This window comes from Cervus elaphus, chromosome 22 (genome assembly GCF_910594005.1).
Source record: "Cervus elaphus chromosome 22, mCerEla1.1, whole genome shotgun sequence".
NCBI lineage: Eukaryota > Metazoa > Chordata > Mammalia > Artiodactyla > Cervidae > Cervus > Cervus elaphus.
The window spans coordinates 19,580,194-19,596,989 of NC_057836.1; the positions used below are offsets into that span (position 1 = coordinate 19,580,194).

The 16,796-nt window shown below is 37.5% G+C and overlaps 1 protein-coding gene across 1 annotated transcript; it reads right to left on the reverse strand.

Annotated features, from left to right (window-relative positions):
- Positions 1 to 614: 614 nt before the first annotated feature.
- LOC122680809 (killer cell lectin-like receptor subfamily B member 1B allele A) lies at positions 615 to 16,539 on the reverse strand. The gene is made up of 6 exons (XM_043882511.1): positions 16,233 to 16,539; positions 12,176 to 12,262; positions 9,829 to 9,927; positions 6,605 to 6,780; positions 1,848 to 1,954; positions 615 to 891 (listed from the first exon to the last, which is right to left on the reverse strand). The coding sequence occupies exons 1-6, from the start codon at positions 16,303 to 16,305 to the stop codon at positions 783 to 785; spliced, it is 651 nt and encodes a 216-aa protein (XP_043738446.1). The 5' UTR covers positions 16,306 to 16,539; the 3' UTR covers positions 615 to 782.
- Between the last annotated feature and the right edge of the window lie 257 nt (positions 16,540 to 16,796).

A 16,796-nucleotide genomic window follows, 5' to 3' on the forward strand; every position in this document is an offset into this window, starting at 1 on the left:
AGGTGGAAAGCAGCCTAGAGGTATGCATGTGAGAGAGGGTAATAACAAGATGAGATGGTTGGATAGCATCACTGATTCAAGAGACATGATTTTGAGTAAACTCCAGGAGATAGTGAAAGGCTGGGATGCCTGGTATGCTGCAGTTCATGGGGTTGCAAAGAGTTGGACATGATTTAGTGACTGAACAACAACTGGTTTATAGATGGCATAATTGTCTTGTATGGCATATCCTTTACTGAGATATGGAGTGCTGGAAGATGGTTCCTTTTATGATGAAATTTAGTGGAATATTTTTGTATGTTGAGTTGGAAGTACCTTTGAGGTTTTAGACTTGCTGTGTTAAATAGCCAGTAGGGTATACAGGTCTGGTGATCAGAGAATGCTCTGAACGGCAGAGATAACTTTGATATGCATTGCTTTGTATGTGGTAGTTGAAACTGTGAGAATGTAAGAAATTAACTAAGGATATCATGTTAAGCTAAGTGAAAGTGTGAGTCACTCAGTCTGAAGATACAGAAAAGATAAAGGCTAAAGTTCAAAAAATACTGGCAAGATGAGATGGATGATTAAATCACCACATCATTCAGATGTAACAATATATTCATCATATACACTCATTTTCTAAAACATTTTATTTTGTGTATCTCCTTTTCCACATTTCTGAGAGTAATACTATAAAACACACACACACACAGCCCTCTGAACTTTCTTATGATCTGAGCTCAAACTTCATGTGGTGTCTCTTAGTCAGACAAATAGAGACTTATTTTCTGCCAAGTGGATTATAATTGACAAATCCATGGATAATTTTTCTCACAACTTGCTTTGAATATCTTGTTAGAAGACAGCTGGGCGCATTTCATACTCCGGGTCTCTCGTTCATTTGAAAACCTACAGAAAGAAAGCAGATGGTTTTCTTTACATCAGCCATGAGTATATGCATATGGCCAGAGGCTTACAAGGACTTCAGAAAATGTTTTCTATTTTTTTAAAATAAAGAATAAACTCATTAAAACTGTTTAAATACACAAAAATATGATAGGCAAAGCAATTCTTCCTTCTTTATGTTTTATGTCTCAAAACGTCTCTCCAGAGAAGTTATAATTCATTTTTGTTGTTTAGTCCCTCAGTTGTGTCTGACTCTTTGTGACCATAGAGACCATGACCTGCCAGACTCCTCTGTCCATGGATTCTCCAGGCAAGAATACTGGAGTAGGTTGCCATTTCATTCTCCAGGGCATCTTCCTGACCCAGGGATTGAAACTGTGTCTCTTGCATTGGCAGGAAGATTCTTTACCACTGGGCCACCAGGGAAGCCCTAATAGTTCATTAAAGAGAGCTAAAATATCACCTCTGACTTTTTTTTAGTCCACTCTGAGCAGTGTGTGGGATCTTAGTTCCCCGTGATAGGAGATGGGTTTGAATCCATGCCCCCTGTATTGGGAATGCAGAGTCTTAACCACTGGACCATCAGGGAAATCCCTCAGCTTTGACATTTTTATTGCTTAAAAATTGATCACTGTAAGAAGTGAGCAGAAAGTTATGCTCTGCAAAACAAACATGTGCATTCATAAAAGAGTTTACACTTGCTAATTTACCTTTTATATAAAAAGCTAAAATCAGGCAACAGGACAATCCTGTTTCATACATAAGTTTTCTGAGTGGATGGAGGGAGATTTCTTTCTCAACTTTCTGTGTGAATCATTTTATAGAAATATTTATCAGACTGTAGCAGTCAGCAAATTTATACCCATTAGATCACTTCAAAGCCAATGATGTCATATGTCTCTTTTTTGTCACATACAACATGGGATTAAAAACCACAAAAAGAAGTGCAAAAGACTTACAGCTGAGGGTCAAAAGTGCTGTTGTCCAACCAGGTCCATAATTCCCCTCCAGGAGGAATCCTCAAACCAACCCAAAATGAATCATGTATGTTTTGCCCTAGGAAAGTCTAAAAAGAATAGGAAATGTTGTATGAAATCAAGTGGTTTTTACAGATGCAAGATAAAATACCACAGGAGCACCTTCTATGTGACTGGCATTGCACTAGAAGCTAGGAATGAACAGGCAAGACATGCTTCATGTTTTCAAATGTATCACAGTGGAAGGGAAATCCACAGCAATGCAATGGAATAAAAGCTAAAGAAAAATTACTAAATGTATATTGACAAATGGATGGATAAAGAGGTAGCACATATGTACAATGGAATATTACTCAGCCATAAAAAGGAATAATGTTATCATTTGTCATACAGAGTGAAGTAAGTCAGAAAGAGAAAAACAAATATCATGTGTTAACACACACACATATATAAGAGATCTAAACATAAATTTAAAAAAATCTAGATGTACCTATTTGCAGGGCAGGAATGCAGACATAGAGAAAGAACATGTAGACACAAGAAGACAGGGAGGGTGGGAAAATCGGGAGATTGGGATACACATGCACACACACACACACACATATTACCATGTGCAAAGTAGATAGCTAGTGCGAAGCTGTTGTATAGCACAGGGAGCTGAGCTCAGTGCTCTGTGATGACCTAAAGGGATATTATGGCAGAGTGGGAGGGAGGTTCAAGAGGGAGGGAATATATGTATACCAATTATACTGCAGTATAAAAACAGGAACTGAGACTGTGAAGAAAAAAAGGACTATTATGGACAGTGTTAGTAGACACCAAGGCTGTGGAGTCAGGCTGCAGCTACTATTACTACCACACAGCTTTGCACAGTTATTCATTCTATTTCTGTATTTTTCCAATCACTAAAACTCTGACTATGATAATATTCATACCTATCTCAAAGAACTGTTATTGTTTTTTTTTAATAAGTAACATTAAACACTGCTTGGCACATAATCAATGCTTCTTGTCTAAATAATAGTGATTACTACTAAATACAAGTATTAAACAATAATCTAGAAGCAAGAAAACACACAGGAAAAGTTACAGGAAGAAAGCAATCTCTGAGCTGATGGAGCACATATTGTTGATAAGTTTTTTTTTTTTTTAATTGGAGGATAATTGCTTTCCAATATTGTGTTGGTTTCTGCTATACATCAACATGAATCACCCATAGGTATACATGTGTCCCCTCCCTCTTTAATCTCCCTCCCACCTCCCATCCCATCCCACCTCTCTAGGTTGTCAGAGAAAACCTGATTTGAGCCCCTTGCATCATATAGCAAATTTCCACTGGATATGGTAATCTATATGTTTGCATGCTACTGTCTCAATTTCTCCCACCCTCTCCTTTCCCAACTATGTCCACCAGTCTGTTCTGTATGTCTGCATCTCCATTGCTGAAAATAGGATCATCAGTACCATCTTTCTAGAGTCCACATATATGCATTAATATATGATATTTGTTTTTCTCTTTCTGACTTACTTAACTTTGTATAACAGGCTCTAGGTTCATTCACATTATTAGAACTGACTCGAATGTGTTCTATTTATGGCTGAGTAATATTCCATTGCATATATGTACCATAACTTCTTTATCCATTCATCTATCGATGGACATCTAGGTTGCTTCCATATCTTAGCTATTGTAAATAGTGCTGCAACAAACATTGAGGTACATGTGTCTCTTTCAATTATGGTTTTTTCAGCGTATATGCCCAGCAGTGGGATTGTTGGGTTATATGGTAGTTTTATTCCTAGTTTTTTAAAGAATCTTCATACTGTTCTCCACAGTGACTGTATCAATTAACATTTCCACCAACAGTGCAAGAGCATTCTCCTTTCACCACACCCTCTCCAGCATTTATTGTTTATAGAGATTTTGATGATGGCCATTCTGACCCGTGTGAGCTCATACCTTATTGTAGTTTTGTTTTGCATTTCTCTAATGATGAGCGATGCTGAGCGCCTCTTCATGTGTTTATTAGCCATCTGTATGCCTTTGGAGAAATGTCTGATTAGGTCTTCTGCCCATTTTTGGTTTGGGCTCTTTGTTTTCCTGATGTTGAGCTACATGAGCTGCTTATATATCCTGGAGATTAATCTTTTGTCAGTTTTTTCCTTTGCAATTATTCTCTCCCATTCTGAGGGTTGTCTTTTAATCTTGTTTCTTCTGCTGTGCAAAAGCTTTCAAGTTTAATTACGTCCCATTTGCTTATTTTTGTTTTTATGTCCATTACTCTAGGAGGTGGGTAATATCTCCTTTTGTACAATAACATAACCTCTGAGACAAAGTATATGGCTGGCCATAATGTGCTAAGTTGCTGAAGTTTTGTCCGACTCTTTATGACCCTGTGGACTGAATGTAGACTGCAAGACTCCTCTGTCCATGGGACTTCCAAGGCAAGAATACTGGAGTGGGTTGCCATTTCCTCCTCCAGGAGATCTTCGCAGCCCAGGGATCGAACCCATGTCTCTTGTATCTCCTGCATTGGTAGGCAGATTCTTTACCATTGTCCAATTCACATATATGCCATTTCATGCTCAGTTGCTTCACATGTATAAATGACCCCTATTACAGGCTTCAGGGGCCAGAGGATGGAATATTATGGGCTCAACTGTGTCTCTTCAAAATGTATGCATTTGAAGTTCTAACCCCCAGTGCTTCAAAATGTGACTGCCTTTGGAGACACAGCTTTTAGAGAGGTGACTAAGCAGAAATGAGGCTGTTAGGGTAGATCTTAATTCAATCTGATTATTGTCCCTATAAGAAGCAGAAATTTGGACTTACAGAGAGACATAGATGCATGCATACAGAGGAAAGACCGTGTGAGGACAGAGCAAACAGGTGGCCATCTAGAAACTAAGGAGAGAGGCCTTGTAAGGAACCAAATCTGCCAACACCTTGATCTTGAACTTCTAGACTTCAGAGCTGTGAGTAACAAATTTCTGATGCGTAAGCCGCCAAGTCTGTGGTACTTTGTTATGTTAGCTCTAACAAACTCATACAATCCCTTTAGGTGCTTGTGTGCTAAGTCACTTCAGTTGTGTCTGACTCTTTGTAACCCCATGGACTGTAGCCACCCAGCTCCTCTATCCATAGGATTCTCCAGGCAAGAATCCTGGAGGGGCTGCCATGCCCTCCTCCAGGGGATCTTCCTGACCCAAGGATCAAACTTGCATGTCCTGCATTGGCTGGCAGGTTCTTTACCACTAGCACCACCTGGAAATCCTTACAACCCCTTTATTATTCTGTTGGTGGCTCAGATGGCAAAGAAACTGCTTGCAATGTGGGAGACCTGGGTTCAGTTCCTGGGTAGAAACAAACAATAAATCACTGCATGGAGAAACAGTGCAATGAAGGACTTCCCTAAAAACCTTATCTGCTTCCTGCTCATCATCAAATTGAAAAATGCTGAAATGCAGCAAAGACATGTTTCCTGGGCAACAAGAAACCTAACCCATCACTTAATAGTTAACTGAAACTCCACATTAAAGACCTAGGAGGAACTGTGTATTCATTTCCAAGCACAAAGCTATGTAACTCAGTCTCTTCTTATTAGATGCTTTCTTATTAGGTCCTTTCCAGTTGATACCTTCTTCCCCCTTTTTTTTTGTCTGAAGCTGACTTCTAAGAGAAGAAAAAGTCTCTTTTTAGTTCTTCACCCATTCTGGATTTGGTTCATATTCAAACCAATTTGGACTGGATCTGACAAAGAGTTTTACGGTTTGATATTTGGGGTTACATTGGTTACACTGAAGATAACTTACTTCCCACTTTGATTTTCTTGTTGTTGTGGATTTCTATGAAACTCAGAGGAATTTTTTCTTCCCCCTACAAAAGTTTCAACAGCTGCCCTGATGTAAACTCTCCAGACTTAACCAGGCTTGTAAAGCACTGTTTGTCATTGAGTTTTCTGAAACTGAGCCTTTGATATCACTTGTAATTTCAACGTACTAATTCTTATGCTGAGAATCCTTATTTGATGTTTGCCAACTAATATCTATACTGGCCTTATTTAGGTTTAGTGTCCAACCTTCGTGTAAGAAAATTTCAATTTACATTAAGCCAGGGTTAGAAAAATGTTAGTTTTCTTCAACAAAACCCAAAGTTTAATGAGAAGGTCTATATTGTATTTCCTTTCTCTGAACATCATTTTTAACTTCAGCTGCCACGCTGTCTGACCGCAAACTTTGTGATCAATGATGGATTAAATATGGGAGATGAGACTGATGTCATATATTTAAAATGCAGTCTGGGAAACAGAAAGATCCGTTATAGAGAACTTAGGTATATATTACTAAAAGGATTTCTCCTATTCCTAGCTAAGTAAATGTGAAAGTAAAAGTTGCTCAGTTGTGTCTGACTCTTTGATACCTCATGGACTATACAGTCCATGGAATTCTCCAGGCCAGAATACTGGAGTGAGTAACCTTTCCCTTTTCCAGGGGGTCTTCCCAACCCAGGGATCGAACCCAGGTCTCCCGCATCGCAGGTGGATTCTTTACCAGTTGAGCCACAAAGGAAGCAAAAGAAGCCTAAAATAATAATGTAGTTTCAACGATTCATTCAACCAATAATTGTGCAGTTAATATCAATGAGGTTTAAATTTTTTTCACTGAAATTTTCAAATTTGTAGCACAAAGAAGTACTGCAGTTGTGAAGGATGCTATAATCTTAAAATTTTATACCTCACCGTATCAGTGAAGTCTCGGATTACCATGAGATGTGCGTTTTTCATGACACAGTCATTTTTACTCTCATTCCAAGATTTCTTATTTTCATTTTCAGCAACCCAGTAGCATTTCCCCCCATGTGGCCTCCAATCTTTGGTGGGGCATGATGTACGAACAGTAGAAGAATCAAATGAAACTGGAAGGAAAAAGGATAAGTAATTACAGCAAACATGAGAATGCATCCCTAATATTGTATAATAATTAAAGCCTAATCCCTAATATTGTATAATAATTAAATTTGTTAAATTATGGTCTAAGTTTTCTTTGATATAAGTATGTGCTTTTCTCAGGATGGATTTTGAAAAAAAAAAAACTAACAGAATTTCAATTGTGTATTTTTTTTCTTTCTCTCTTTTCTTCTTTCTCCCATTTAATTTATTCTCTTTAAAATATGTTATGTTTTCTATGAGCTAGGCAATACACAGACACTAGGATAAAGTGATCAACATCCAAACTTCAGGAAGATAAAAATTTTGGAGGAAAAGTAGAAATTAGAGATTTCAACTAGTGATCCACCAATGAACCAGGCATTTTGAGAATTATATATCACTGTAATTTTGAGAATTATAAAGTCATAAGAAGAATTTTTATTGGGCAAAATTTGTATGGTAGGTGGTCTCTAAAACTCAGATAGATTGATCTTCCTGTGTATAAAAGGGTCTGGACAGAATTTAAAGCAATTTTGTTCAATACCATGTTATCACCTCTATAAAGTGTAGAAGGAGGACAATTATGTACTTTTGTGTTGGGAATAATGTCCCAGAAAATTTGCTATCATAGTTTAACTAGTTTAAAAAAATTAAAGTTTTTGGAATGAGGTTGAGGAGACATGGAACAATTAATATCCTTTTTAAAGTTTTAATGAGTTCCCAGAAGTTGAAATCACTCTATAACATGGACTGGTAAGTTTTTCTAATAACATTATATATGCAGGTTCAAAAAAAGAAAGGCTATAGTTTTTCAATATAGAATTAAAACTTAAATCAACAAATTAAAAATAATAAAGGAAGCAGAAAGAAAAAGAAAACAGAAAAGCTAAATAATTGAGTGTTTTCTTGACTTTTGAAAGTATATAAATACATTCATGTGTGAAAGATAAAAAATCACATAAAATAATCATTTATCATATTTTTCATGTAGTGCCATTAAAAAAGTGACAAAAAGCTATGTGGTGTGATCATGAATTTTAGGAAAGAAAATATTTTGACCATATTCTACACCTGCACATGTCCCAGTACAAATAAAAATACTAATAAAATACAATGATTTCAACATAGTACCTTTAAATTCATTTAAAACACATACAGGTTTATTTTTCTCATTTGTCTTCAATCTTTAAATACTTTTGTCAAGGACTGTAATAGGCCCATGAAAAACAATGGTCTAAACCATCCCTCTGTAGGGGTAGAGGAATTTCCCCTTTATTCAGATATACCCAAGTAAAATCCATGCTACTGTCCACACTTGCTTATTCAGGAATTCAATTAGGTTCAGTTCAGTTACTCAGTCTGTCGGACTCTGCGACCCTTGGATTGCAGCACGCCAAGCTTCCCTGTCCATCACCAACACCTGGCGTTTACTCAAACTCATGTCCATTGAATTGGTGATGCATCCAACCATCTCATCCTCTGCTATCCCCTTCATCTCCTGCCTTCAATTTTCCCCAGCATCAGGGTCTTTTCGAATGAGTCAGTTCTTCACATCAGTTGGCCAAAATATTGGAGTTTCAGCTTCAGCATCAGCCCTTCCAATGAATATTGAGGACTGATTTCCTTTAGGATAGACTGGTTGGATCTCCTTGCAGTCCAAGGGACTCTCAAGAGTCTTCTCCAACACCACCTTTCAAAAGTTTCAATTCTTTGTCGCTCAGCTTTCTTTATGGTCCAACTCTCACATCCATACATGACTAATGGAAAAACCATAGTTTTGACTAGATGGATCTTTGTTGGCAAAGTAATGTCTCTGCTTTTTAATATGCTCTCTAGGTTAGGCATAACTTTTCTTCCAAGGAGAAAGTGTCTTTTAATTTCAAGGCTGCAGTCACCACATGCAGTGATTTTGGAGACCAAAATAATAAGTCTGTCACTATTTCCATTGCTTCCCCATCTACTTGCCATGAAGTGATGGGATCGGATGCCATGATCTTAGTTTTCTAAAAGTTGAGTTTTAAGCCAACTTTTTCACTCTCCTCTTTAACTTTCATCAAAAGGCTTTTTAGGTTTTCTTTGCTTTCTGCTATAAGGATGGTGTCATCTGCATATCTGAGGCTATTGATATTTCTCCCGGCAATCTTGATTCCAGCTTGTGCTTCATCCAGCCTGGTGTTTCTCATGATGTACTCTGCATGTAAGTTAAATAAGCAGAGTGACAATATACAGCCTTGACATACTCCTTTCCTGATTTGGAACCAGTCTGTTGTTCCAACAGAAAATTGGATTAAAGATTTACTGAGCATGGCCCTGCCCATCAGAACAAGACCCAATATTCCCCTCAGTCAGTCTCTCCCATCAGGATGCTTCCGTAAGCCTCTTATCCTTCTCCATCAGAGGGCAGACAGAATGAAAATCACAATCACAGAAAACTAACCAATCTGGTATATGGACCACAGCCTTGTCTAACTCACTGAAACTATGAGCCATGCTGTGTAAGGCCACCCAACACGGACAGGTCATGGTGGAGAGTCCTGACAAAATGTGGTCCACTGGAGAAGGGAATGGCAAACCACTTCAGTATTCTTGCCTTGAGAGTCCCATGAACAGTATGAAAAGGCAAAAAGATAGGACACTGAAAGATGAACTCCCCAGGTCAGTAGGTGCCCGATAAACTACTGGAGATTGGTGGACAAATAACTCCAGACAGTATGAAGAGCCAGAACCAAAGAAAAAACAACACCCAGTTGTGGATGTGACTGGTGATAGAAGCAAGGTCTGATGCTGTTAAGAGCAATATTGCATAGTATCCTGGAATGTTAGGTCCATGAATCAAGGCAAATTGGAAGTGATCAAACAGGAGATGGCAAGAGTGAACATCGACATTTTAGGAATCCGCAAACTAAAATGGACTGGAATGGATGAATTTAACTCAGATGACCATTATATCTACTAATGTGGGCAATAATCACTTACAAGAAATGGAGTAGCCATCATAGTCAACTCAGGAATTAGGCAATATAAAATAACATTACCTATTGAGTTGCTTGCTTCAGATTTACTTTGCTCAGTACAATATTTCTTCTTTGATTCATTATCCACTTCAGTTTGTCTTGCAGATTTGAACTGAATAACTAGTGAAAGAAGACACATCTTTTCTTAATTAAATATGAAGCAGAAAACAGTCAGGTTGTAGTGACTCAGTGAAGTTGATTGATGTGCAAACTCCAGAGCAATTAAAGTGATTAAAATTTATGGGAAAAACTTCCTTTTCCCAAGATTGGACCTTCTTTTGCACATACTCCTGTTAATTTTATTAATATCAAATTTAGGGGAGTTGGAAACATATGACCTGGGATCAGAAGGAAACTCACTTGATTTTTTCTGGAGTTTTCATATTTATTTTAATAAACACAAGATAACCAGCTTTGAATGTAAGCTTCATTTGGATAGTTTGTGTTTGGTAAGTTCCTGCTCACTGTACCAGGTGCCACCTGATTCATAGAAAGAGCTTTATGTGTTTTGATTTCAGTTCATGATTCTGTTCCTTTTGTGGTTGTCCATTTAAAGTCTACATATGGAAGGACAGGGTGAGCCCAGAGTATTTTTCTACCATGAGGAAGGCATTTGTCTTTCTGATGGCCAGTTCACTGAAATTAATTTTGGTTATTTATAGTCTCACAATAGTGTGTATTAATCAGTTAAATCTTTAAAATCTATCATAGTAACAAATCTGTTATTAACAAACTACTTTTTGATAACAAGCAAATCTATTCAGTTCAGTTCAGTTTAGTCAGTCATTCAGTCATGTCCGACTCTTTGCGACCACATGAATCGCAGCACGCCAGGCCTCCCTGTCCATCACCAACTCCTGGTGTTTACTCAAACTCATGCTCATCGGGTCGGTGATGCCATCCAGCCATCTCATCCTCTGTCGTCCCCTTCTCCTCCTGTCCCCAGTCCCTCCCAACAACAGGGTCTTTTCCAATGAGTCAACTCTTCGCATGAGGTGGTCAAAGTACTGGAGTCTCAGCTTCAGCATCGGTCCTTCCAATGAACACCCAGGACTGATCTCCTTTAGGATGGACTGGTTGGATCCCCTTGCAGTCTAAGGGACTCTCAAGAGTCTTCACCAACACCACAGTTCAAAAGCAAATCTATTAACCTATACCAAAAAGAAACCTAGCAGAGAGGGTACTTTTTTTTTAAATGGCCATACCCCATGGCATATGGGATCTTAGTTCCCTGACCAGGGATCAAACCTGCACCCCCTGCAGTGGAATTGCAGAGTCATTTTAACCACTGGGCTGCCAGGGAAGTCCCAGCAGAAGTGTTGAATGTTAAGTATTTTTTGCTTCATCCCCTCAATGTTAAAGTCCCAATTTGGCCACTGCCTAGTTATATTAAACTAGTCAAACCACTTATCACTGTGGGCTTTAGACTGTTCACCTCAACTGGAGGCTTGACCTTGTTGATTTCTAGGGCCCTATCCAGTTCTAGAATTCTGACTCTGCCCATTGACCTCTAGTAACTAATGACATATGTCATTACTAATATCACTCACAAGAACAATACGGGCAGATACTGCCTTGATCTGTTCTAGGGTTTGGTTCAATCTGGAAACCTGAATTCCTTAGAGTATACATCATCTGGGAGCTTTTCTCCAAGCATTTACTCAATAAATTATTAAAATAATTGCCATATAAAGTTGGACTATATTTCACTATATCCACAGCATATGAGTATAATTTTAAAGTGCCTGAGTGAATTGATTGGTTTTAGACAAAATTTTCACCCATGCATGCAAGATTGATGATGCCCCTGAGTAGCTAATGGGGCTTCCCTTGTGGCTCAGCTGGTAAAGAATCCACCTGCAATGCAGGAGGCTTGGTTCAATTCCTGGGTTGGGAAGATCCCCCGGAGAAGGGAAAGGCTACCCACTCCAGGATTCTGGCCTGGAGAATTCCACAGACTGTATAGTCTATGGAGTCACAAAGAGCTGGACATGACTGAGTGACTTTCACTTCACTTTCAGGATGCCATGATCTTAGTAAGCTTGAATAAGATCTTGAATAAGCTTAAACAGAAATATGCTTCATAGTTTAATTTGCTTTCACAGAACATGGTTCAGAGAAGCTGATTTTGATCATAAAATATAAATCTAGCCTCCTTCATATATCAATGAAATGAATCCATAATGTATGTAATAACACATGATGGAGTTCTATGGAAAATCTCTAATTTTATTTGTGTATCAAATTTCCTGCCTTTTGTGAAATTGTACTGAATTGTGTAGAAACCACTTTAACAGCAAACACAATTACAACAGGTCATGATAAAATAATACTTTGGGGTAAATAAAGGTTATTGGTAATTACTTACCAAGCATGCTCAGCACAATTACTATTACAAGAAGAATGATAATCATTGCACATCCAACTTTCAGGAAAATTCCATGGTGTTGAGAATCTATAAAATTGGATAAATTTCACGAGTAAGCCCAGTAAGTAATTCCTTAGGTGGTAAGGAAGGGCTGAATAAACTTTGTTAGTTATGCTCTTGAGTTACTTTCCTTTGAAATATGTAGACCTAACTTCCTCTTACATACAAATTTGGTCCCCTGATTTGTGAAGAAGGGGGAATTTATAGAACTGAACGAATATATTTTTTCCTTTTGATTCACCATGCATAATCGTAACTTATGATCTACTCTCTGCATCCCTAAATTGTTATATAAGACTGAAATTCTCAAGATTCTCTAGTAAACTTACCAACAGCCCTCACTTATTTGGGTTGATTCATTCTTTTATGTCTCTTTTATGCATTCTTATACAATAAACCTATTTCCTGTGATATGTAATTGCAATTTTATAAAATTATACATTTTAAAATAAAAGTAATTTTAGGGATAATCTTGTCCAACATTTGAATGCTAAAATGGGGATTTTAAGTCCACAAAACAGTTACTTGATAGTAGAATTGAGATCATACCTCAGGTTTCTTAACTACCAAATTAGACCTTTGTTCACTATCCATTCTATCTCTCGTAATCAGATAAATAAGTCATAAAAAGAAAGTGACATTTGTAACTCTGGTCTGATTGATGGCTAAAACCAAGAGGCTTTTATCCAAAATAGTTACAGTATATCAATTCCACTAGATATGTGATATATACATATCTACATGGGGCTTCCCTGGTGGCTCAGGCAGTAAAATGTCTGCCTACAGTGCAGGAGACCCAGGTTCAATCCCTGGATCAGGAAGATTCCCTGGAGAAGGGAATGGCTACCCACTTCACCATTCTTGCCTGGAGAATTCCATGGAGAGGGGAGCCTGGCGGGCTACAGTCCATGGGGTTGCAAAGAGTCAGACACAACTGATACTTTCACAAACTGAGAGCCTACTACTATAACTGAAGTGAAAATACAACCAATTACAAAATCAAATGTCAAGAATGATTAACATGAATGCTTATTTAGTGGAATACTATTACAGAGTATGTCAATGCTGCATATTGTCACCCTGCTTATTTAACTTATATACAGAGTACAGCGCTTGTTCAAATTATTATTAAGTAAAACATCTTTAATGAGAATTTATTAAATTCTCAAAACACTAAAAGAAGTCCATGTATTTCCTTTTGTCAGGCAAAACGATGCAAATTGTGCCTGACCAGGCAATAGTGAGAAGAATGTGATAATATCCCAACACACATTTCTAGGGTAGAGAGCTGAGATTTCAGACCTAAAAAGTTGGAGACTAAATCATCAGAGTTCATGAATGGAACTAATACAAGGAGTACCACATCATTCTTTTAGGCCCCTGAAGTAAAGTTTAAGAAAATCATGAATTTCTGAGTCTTAGTCTGGAATATTCTCAATTGTATTAGCTTTTCTCACTGATATTTCACTCAGTTTCATGGGGGTACCCTCTTGTTTTATATCTTGGAGAGCCAATGAACCTATAATATTTAAAATAAATGAGATCCATTTATTTAAAATTCATTTATACATTCATCTGCCTACCAGGCATCTATTAATTGCCTACCGAGGAGTTAGTACTGTGCGAGGCATTGGAAATACAAAGATTAAGAGATTAGGGAGAGTGTCTCAACACACATGAAGTTCTGAAACAGGAAGGAATATGATAATTCTAAAGAGCAAAGAGAAAGTCAACAACCAGAGTTAAACAAGTGAAATTTAGCAACTTTGAAGAGAAAGCTCGGGGACAATTGTGTAGGGCTCTGTGGGACATTACAATCCAATGTAGCAAATCTTTCTTTCCCTCTTGAATATGACACACGGGAAGAGAAGTTACATTTATCCACAACAGAGATATGCAGTGAAAGAGTAATAAAATATTTGACTTCTAGTCATGACTATAGGTAGGTAATTTAATTTTTATGCATTCATATTTCCTCATTTTTAACATTACAGTAAAATCGGACTAGATATCATTAAAGACACTGTCCCCAAATCTTTTTTCCTTGTTCTATTTTTTCTTAAATTAGCTTTTATTGGAGTATAACTGATTTGCATGCTTTGTCACTTAGTTGTGTCTGACCTTTCGTGACACTTTGGACTGTAGCCTACCAGGCTCCTCTGTCCATGGGATTCTCCAGGCAAGAATACTGGAGTGGGTTGCCATTTCCTTCTCCAGGGCATCTTCCCCACCCAAGGATCGAACCCAGGTCTCCTGCATTGGCAGGCTGATTCTTTGCCACGGAGCCACCAGGGAAGTCCATTTTATAAATTTGTATGTCAATCCCAATCTTCCAATTTATCCCTCCCTTCTTTTCCCCTTGATAACCATAAATTTGTTTACTAAGTCTGTGACTTTGTATCTGTTTTGTAAATGGGTTCATTTGTACCACTTTTTTCTTTTCTTTTTTTGGACCAGGAAAAAAGTAATGTTCTTTCCATGAACAGACGAAATTAAATCCTGGCATGCAGAATCAAAAAATATTGGTCTTGTAGCTTGAAGTGAGTTAAAATAACCTCTAGAAAAATGGACCAATTATATGAGATTTGTGGGAAACGGAGGCATAAGAATACAGGTTTCGTCCATATTACTTCTCAAACTAAGTTTGATTAGCTCACATAAAATGAAAGCTCTCAGTCTGTCAAGAAGAGAAAGCAGATAAGTCCATATTGAGCAAGTTGTGCTGTGCTGCATTAAGTCGCTTCAGTCCTGTCTGACTCTTTATGGCCCTGTGGACTGTGGCCCACCAGGTTCCTCTGTCTATGGGATTCTCTAGACAGGAATACAGGAGTGGGTTGCCATGCCCTCCTCCAGGAGATCTGCCTGACCCAAGGACAAAACCCACATCTCTTATATCTCCTGCATTGGCAAGTGGGTTCTTTACCACTAACACCACTTGGGAAGCCCCATTGAGCAAGTTAGAGAGACAACGTTTAAACAAGGGAAATTTCTTTCAACTGGAGAAAACCATACACGAGATCCACTTGAAAACTGCAAACTTAAAAATATGAAAGAAGAAATGGATTCTTGGGAATAACAGGAAAGCAAAACATCAGTTTTACTCCACAAGGACAAGCTTGTGGAGACTTTAAACATTTTATATAACCTTTACAATACAAAAATTCTTACCCTAGAGGAGATAATATAAATGCAACATGGAGTTTTCTATAAAACTTCATTTATATAGAATGTATGTAGAACATACACTGGATTTGGAAAAGTTATTGGTTTATAAGTGATTTTTGATTAAGGTACAATCTTATCTGTAGCTGTATGCCTGTCTACTTGTGCTCCAAAAATATTCTATTACTCAGATAATCATTAATTGTAAACTTAAAGAAATAAGATATTAACATCTTATGTTTTTTTATTTTAGTTTAACATTTTTATCCTACCAATACACAACTTCCAAAAGGCTAAATAACAATGTGAATAATTGCCAGGGATACTTTCCTCAGTGTGAATGGGTTTATCATATTATTTTCAAAGGGCAGATTTGGATGAGTAAAATTATAGAGCAGAAAGAGGTTATGAGTATCAATGTCACCACAGGAATATAATAAATATTCACCACAAGAAATATAAGGGATAGAATTCATGGAAACCAAAAGCAAAGGTCTACATATTAAGACTAAAGTTACAATTAACTTTATGAACACTTTGTGTCATTAAAATCCTTCACTTTTATCCTGGCATTCAGTAGATTTTGCTTTGAATCCAGTCTCCTATTTCCAGTAAATTCCCTGGAGAAGGAAGTGGCAACCCACTCCAGGATTCTTGCCTAGAGAATCCCATGGACAGAACAGACTGGTGGGCTACAGTCCATAGGGTCACAAAGAGTTGGACACGACGAAGTGACTTAGCACATTTTCAGTAAGACAGATGTAAACACAGGACAGAAACAAGGGAGATTTAAAGTAAAACATCAATTTTAACAGGAGTTCTAGATCCAGCTTACCAGATCTCTGGAGTGAAGATGAATGTTCTGAAGATGTATGTTTGATATCAGCATAGACTATCTCTCCAGCCATTGCATAAATTAAAAAGAATCCTGTAAATGAGATATATTGAGACAGATAATTTCCTTCCTCTCTCCCAAGTTTGGTAGATTCCCTCAATGAATAAAAAATAAAAGCAATGTGCTCAGCGTTTTCAATCAAGGCAATATATTATTGAACACTTGCATGATCTGGAAGAAAACTACTATCCATGCAGTAGTTTCTTGCACTTCAGTTAGTTTTCTGCCCTCACTTGGGATGATTTTGACCTTTATTAGTCCTACAGAAGAGATTGCATCACTTTCCTCTATAAACCACTTCCTCTTTTAGCTCAGACATATTTTCAGGCAGAAACCCTTTGCATTCTAGCATTTTCTTCAAAGTGGAATAGCAATTTGGAGGGAAGGACAAGAAAAAGAGGGTTTTTATTATGAAAGTAGTAGAAAGAATTAACAGAATACTCATCTTTGAAATGCATTGTAATTTCCTAGGCAATACTTTAAAAATTCCCTTAAAGCTATTTC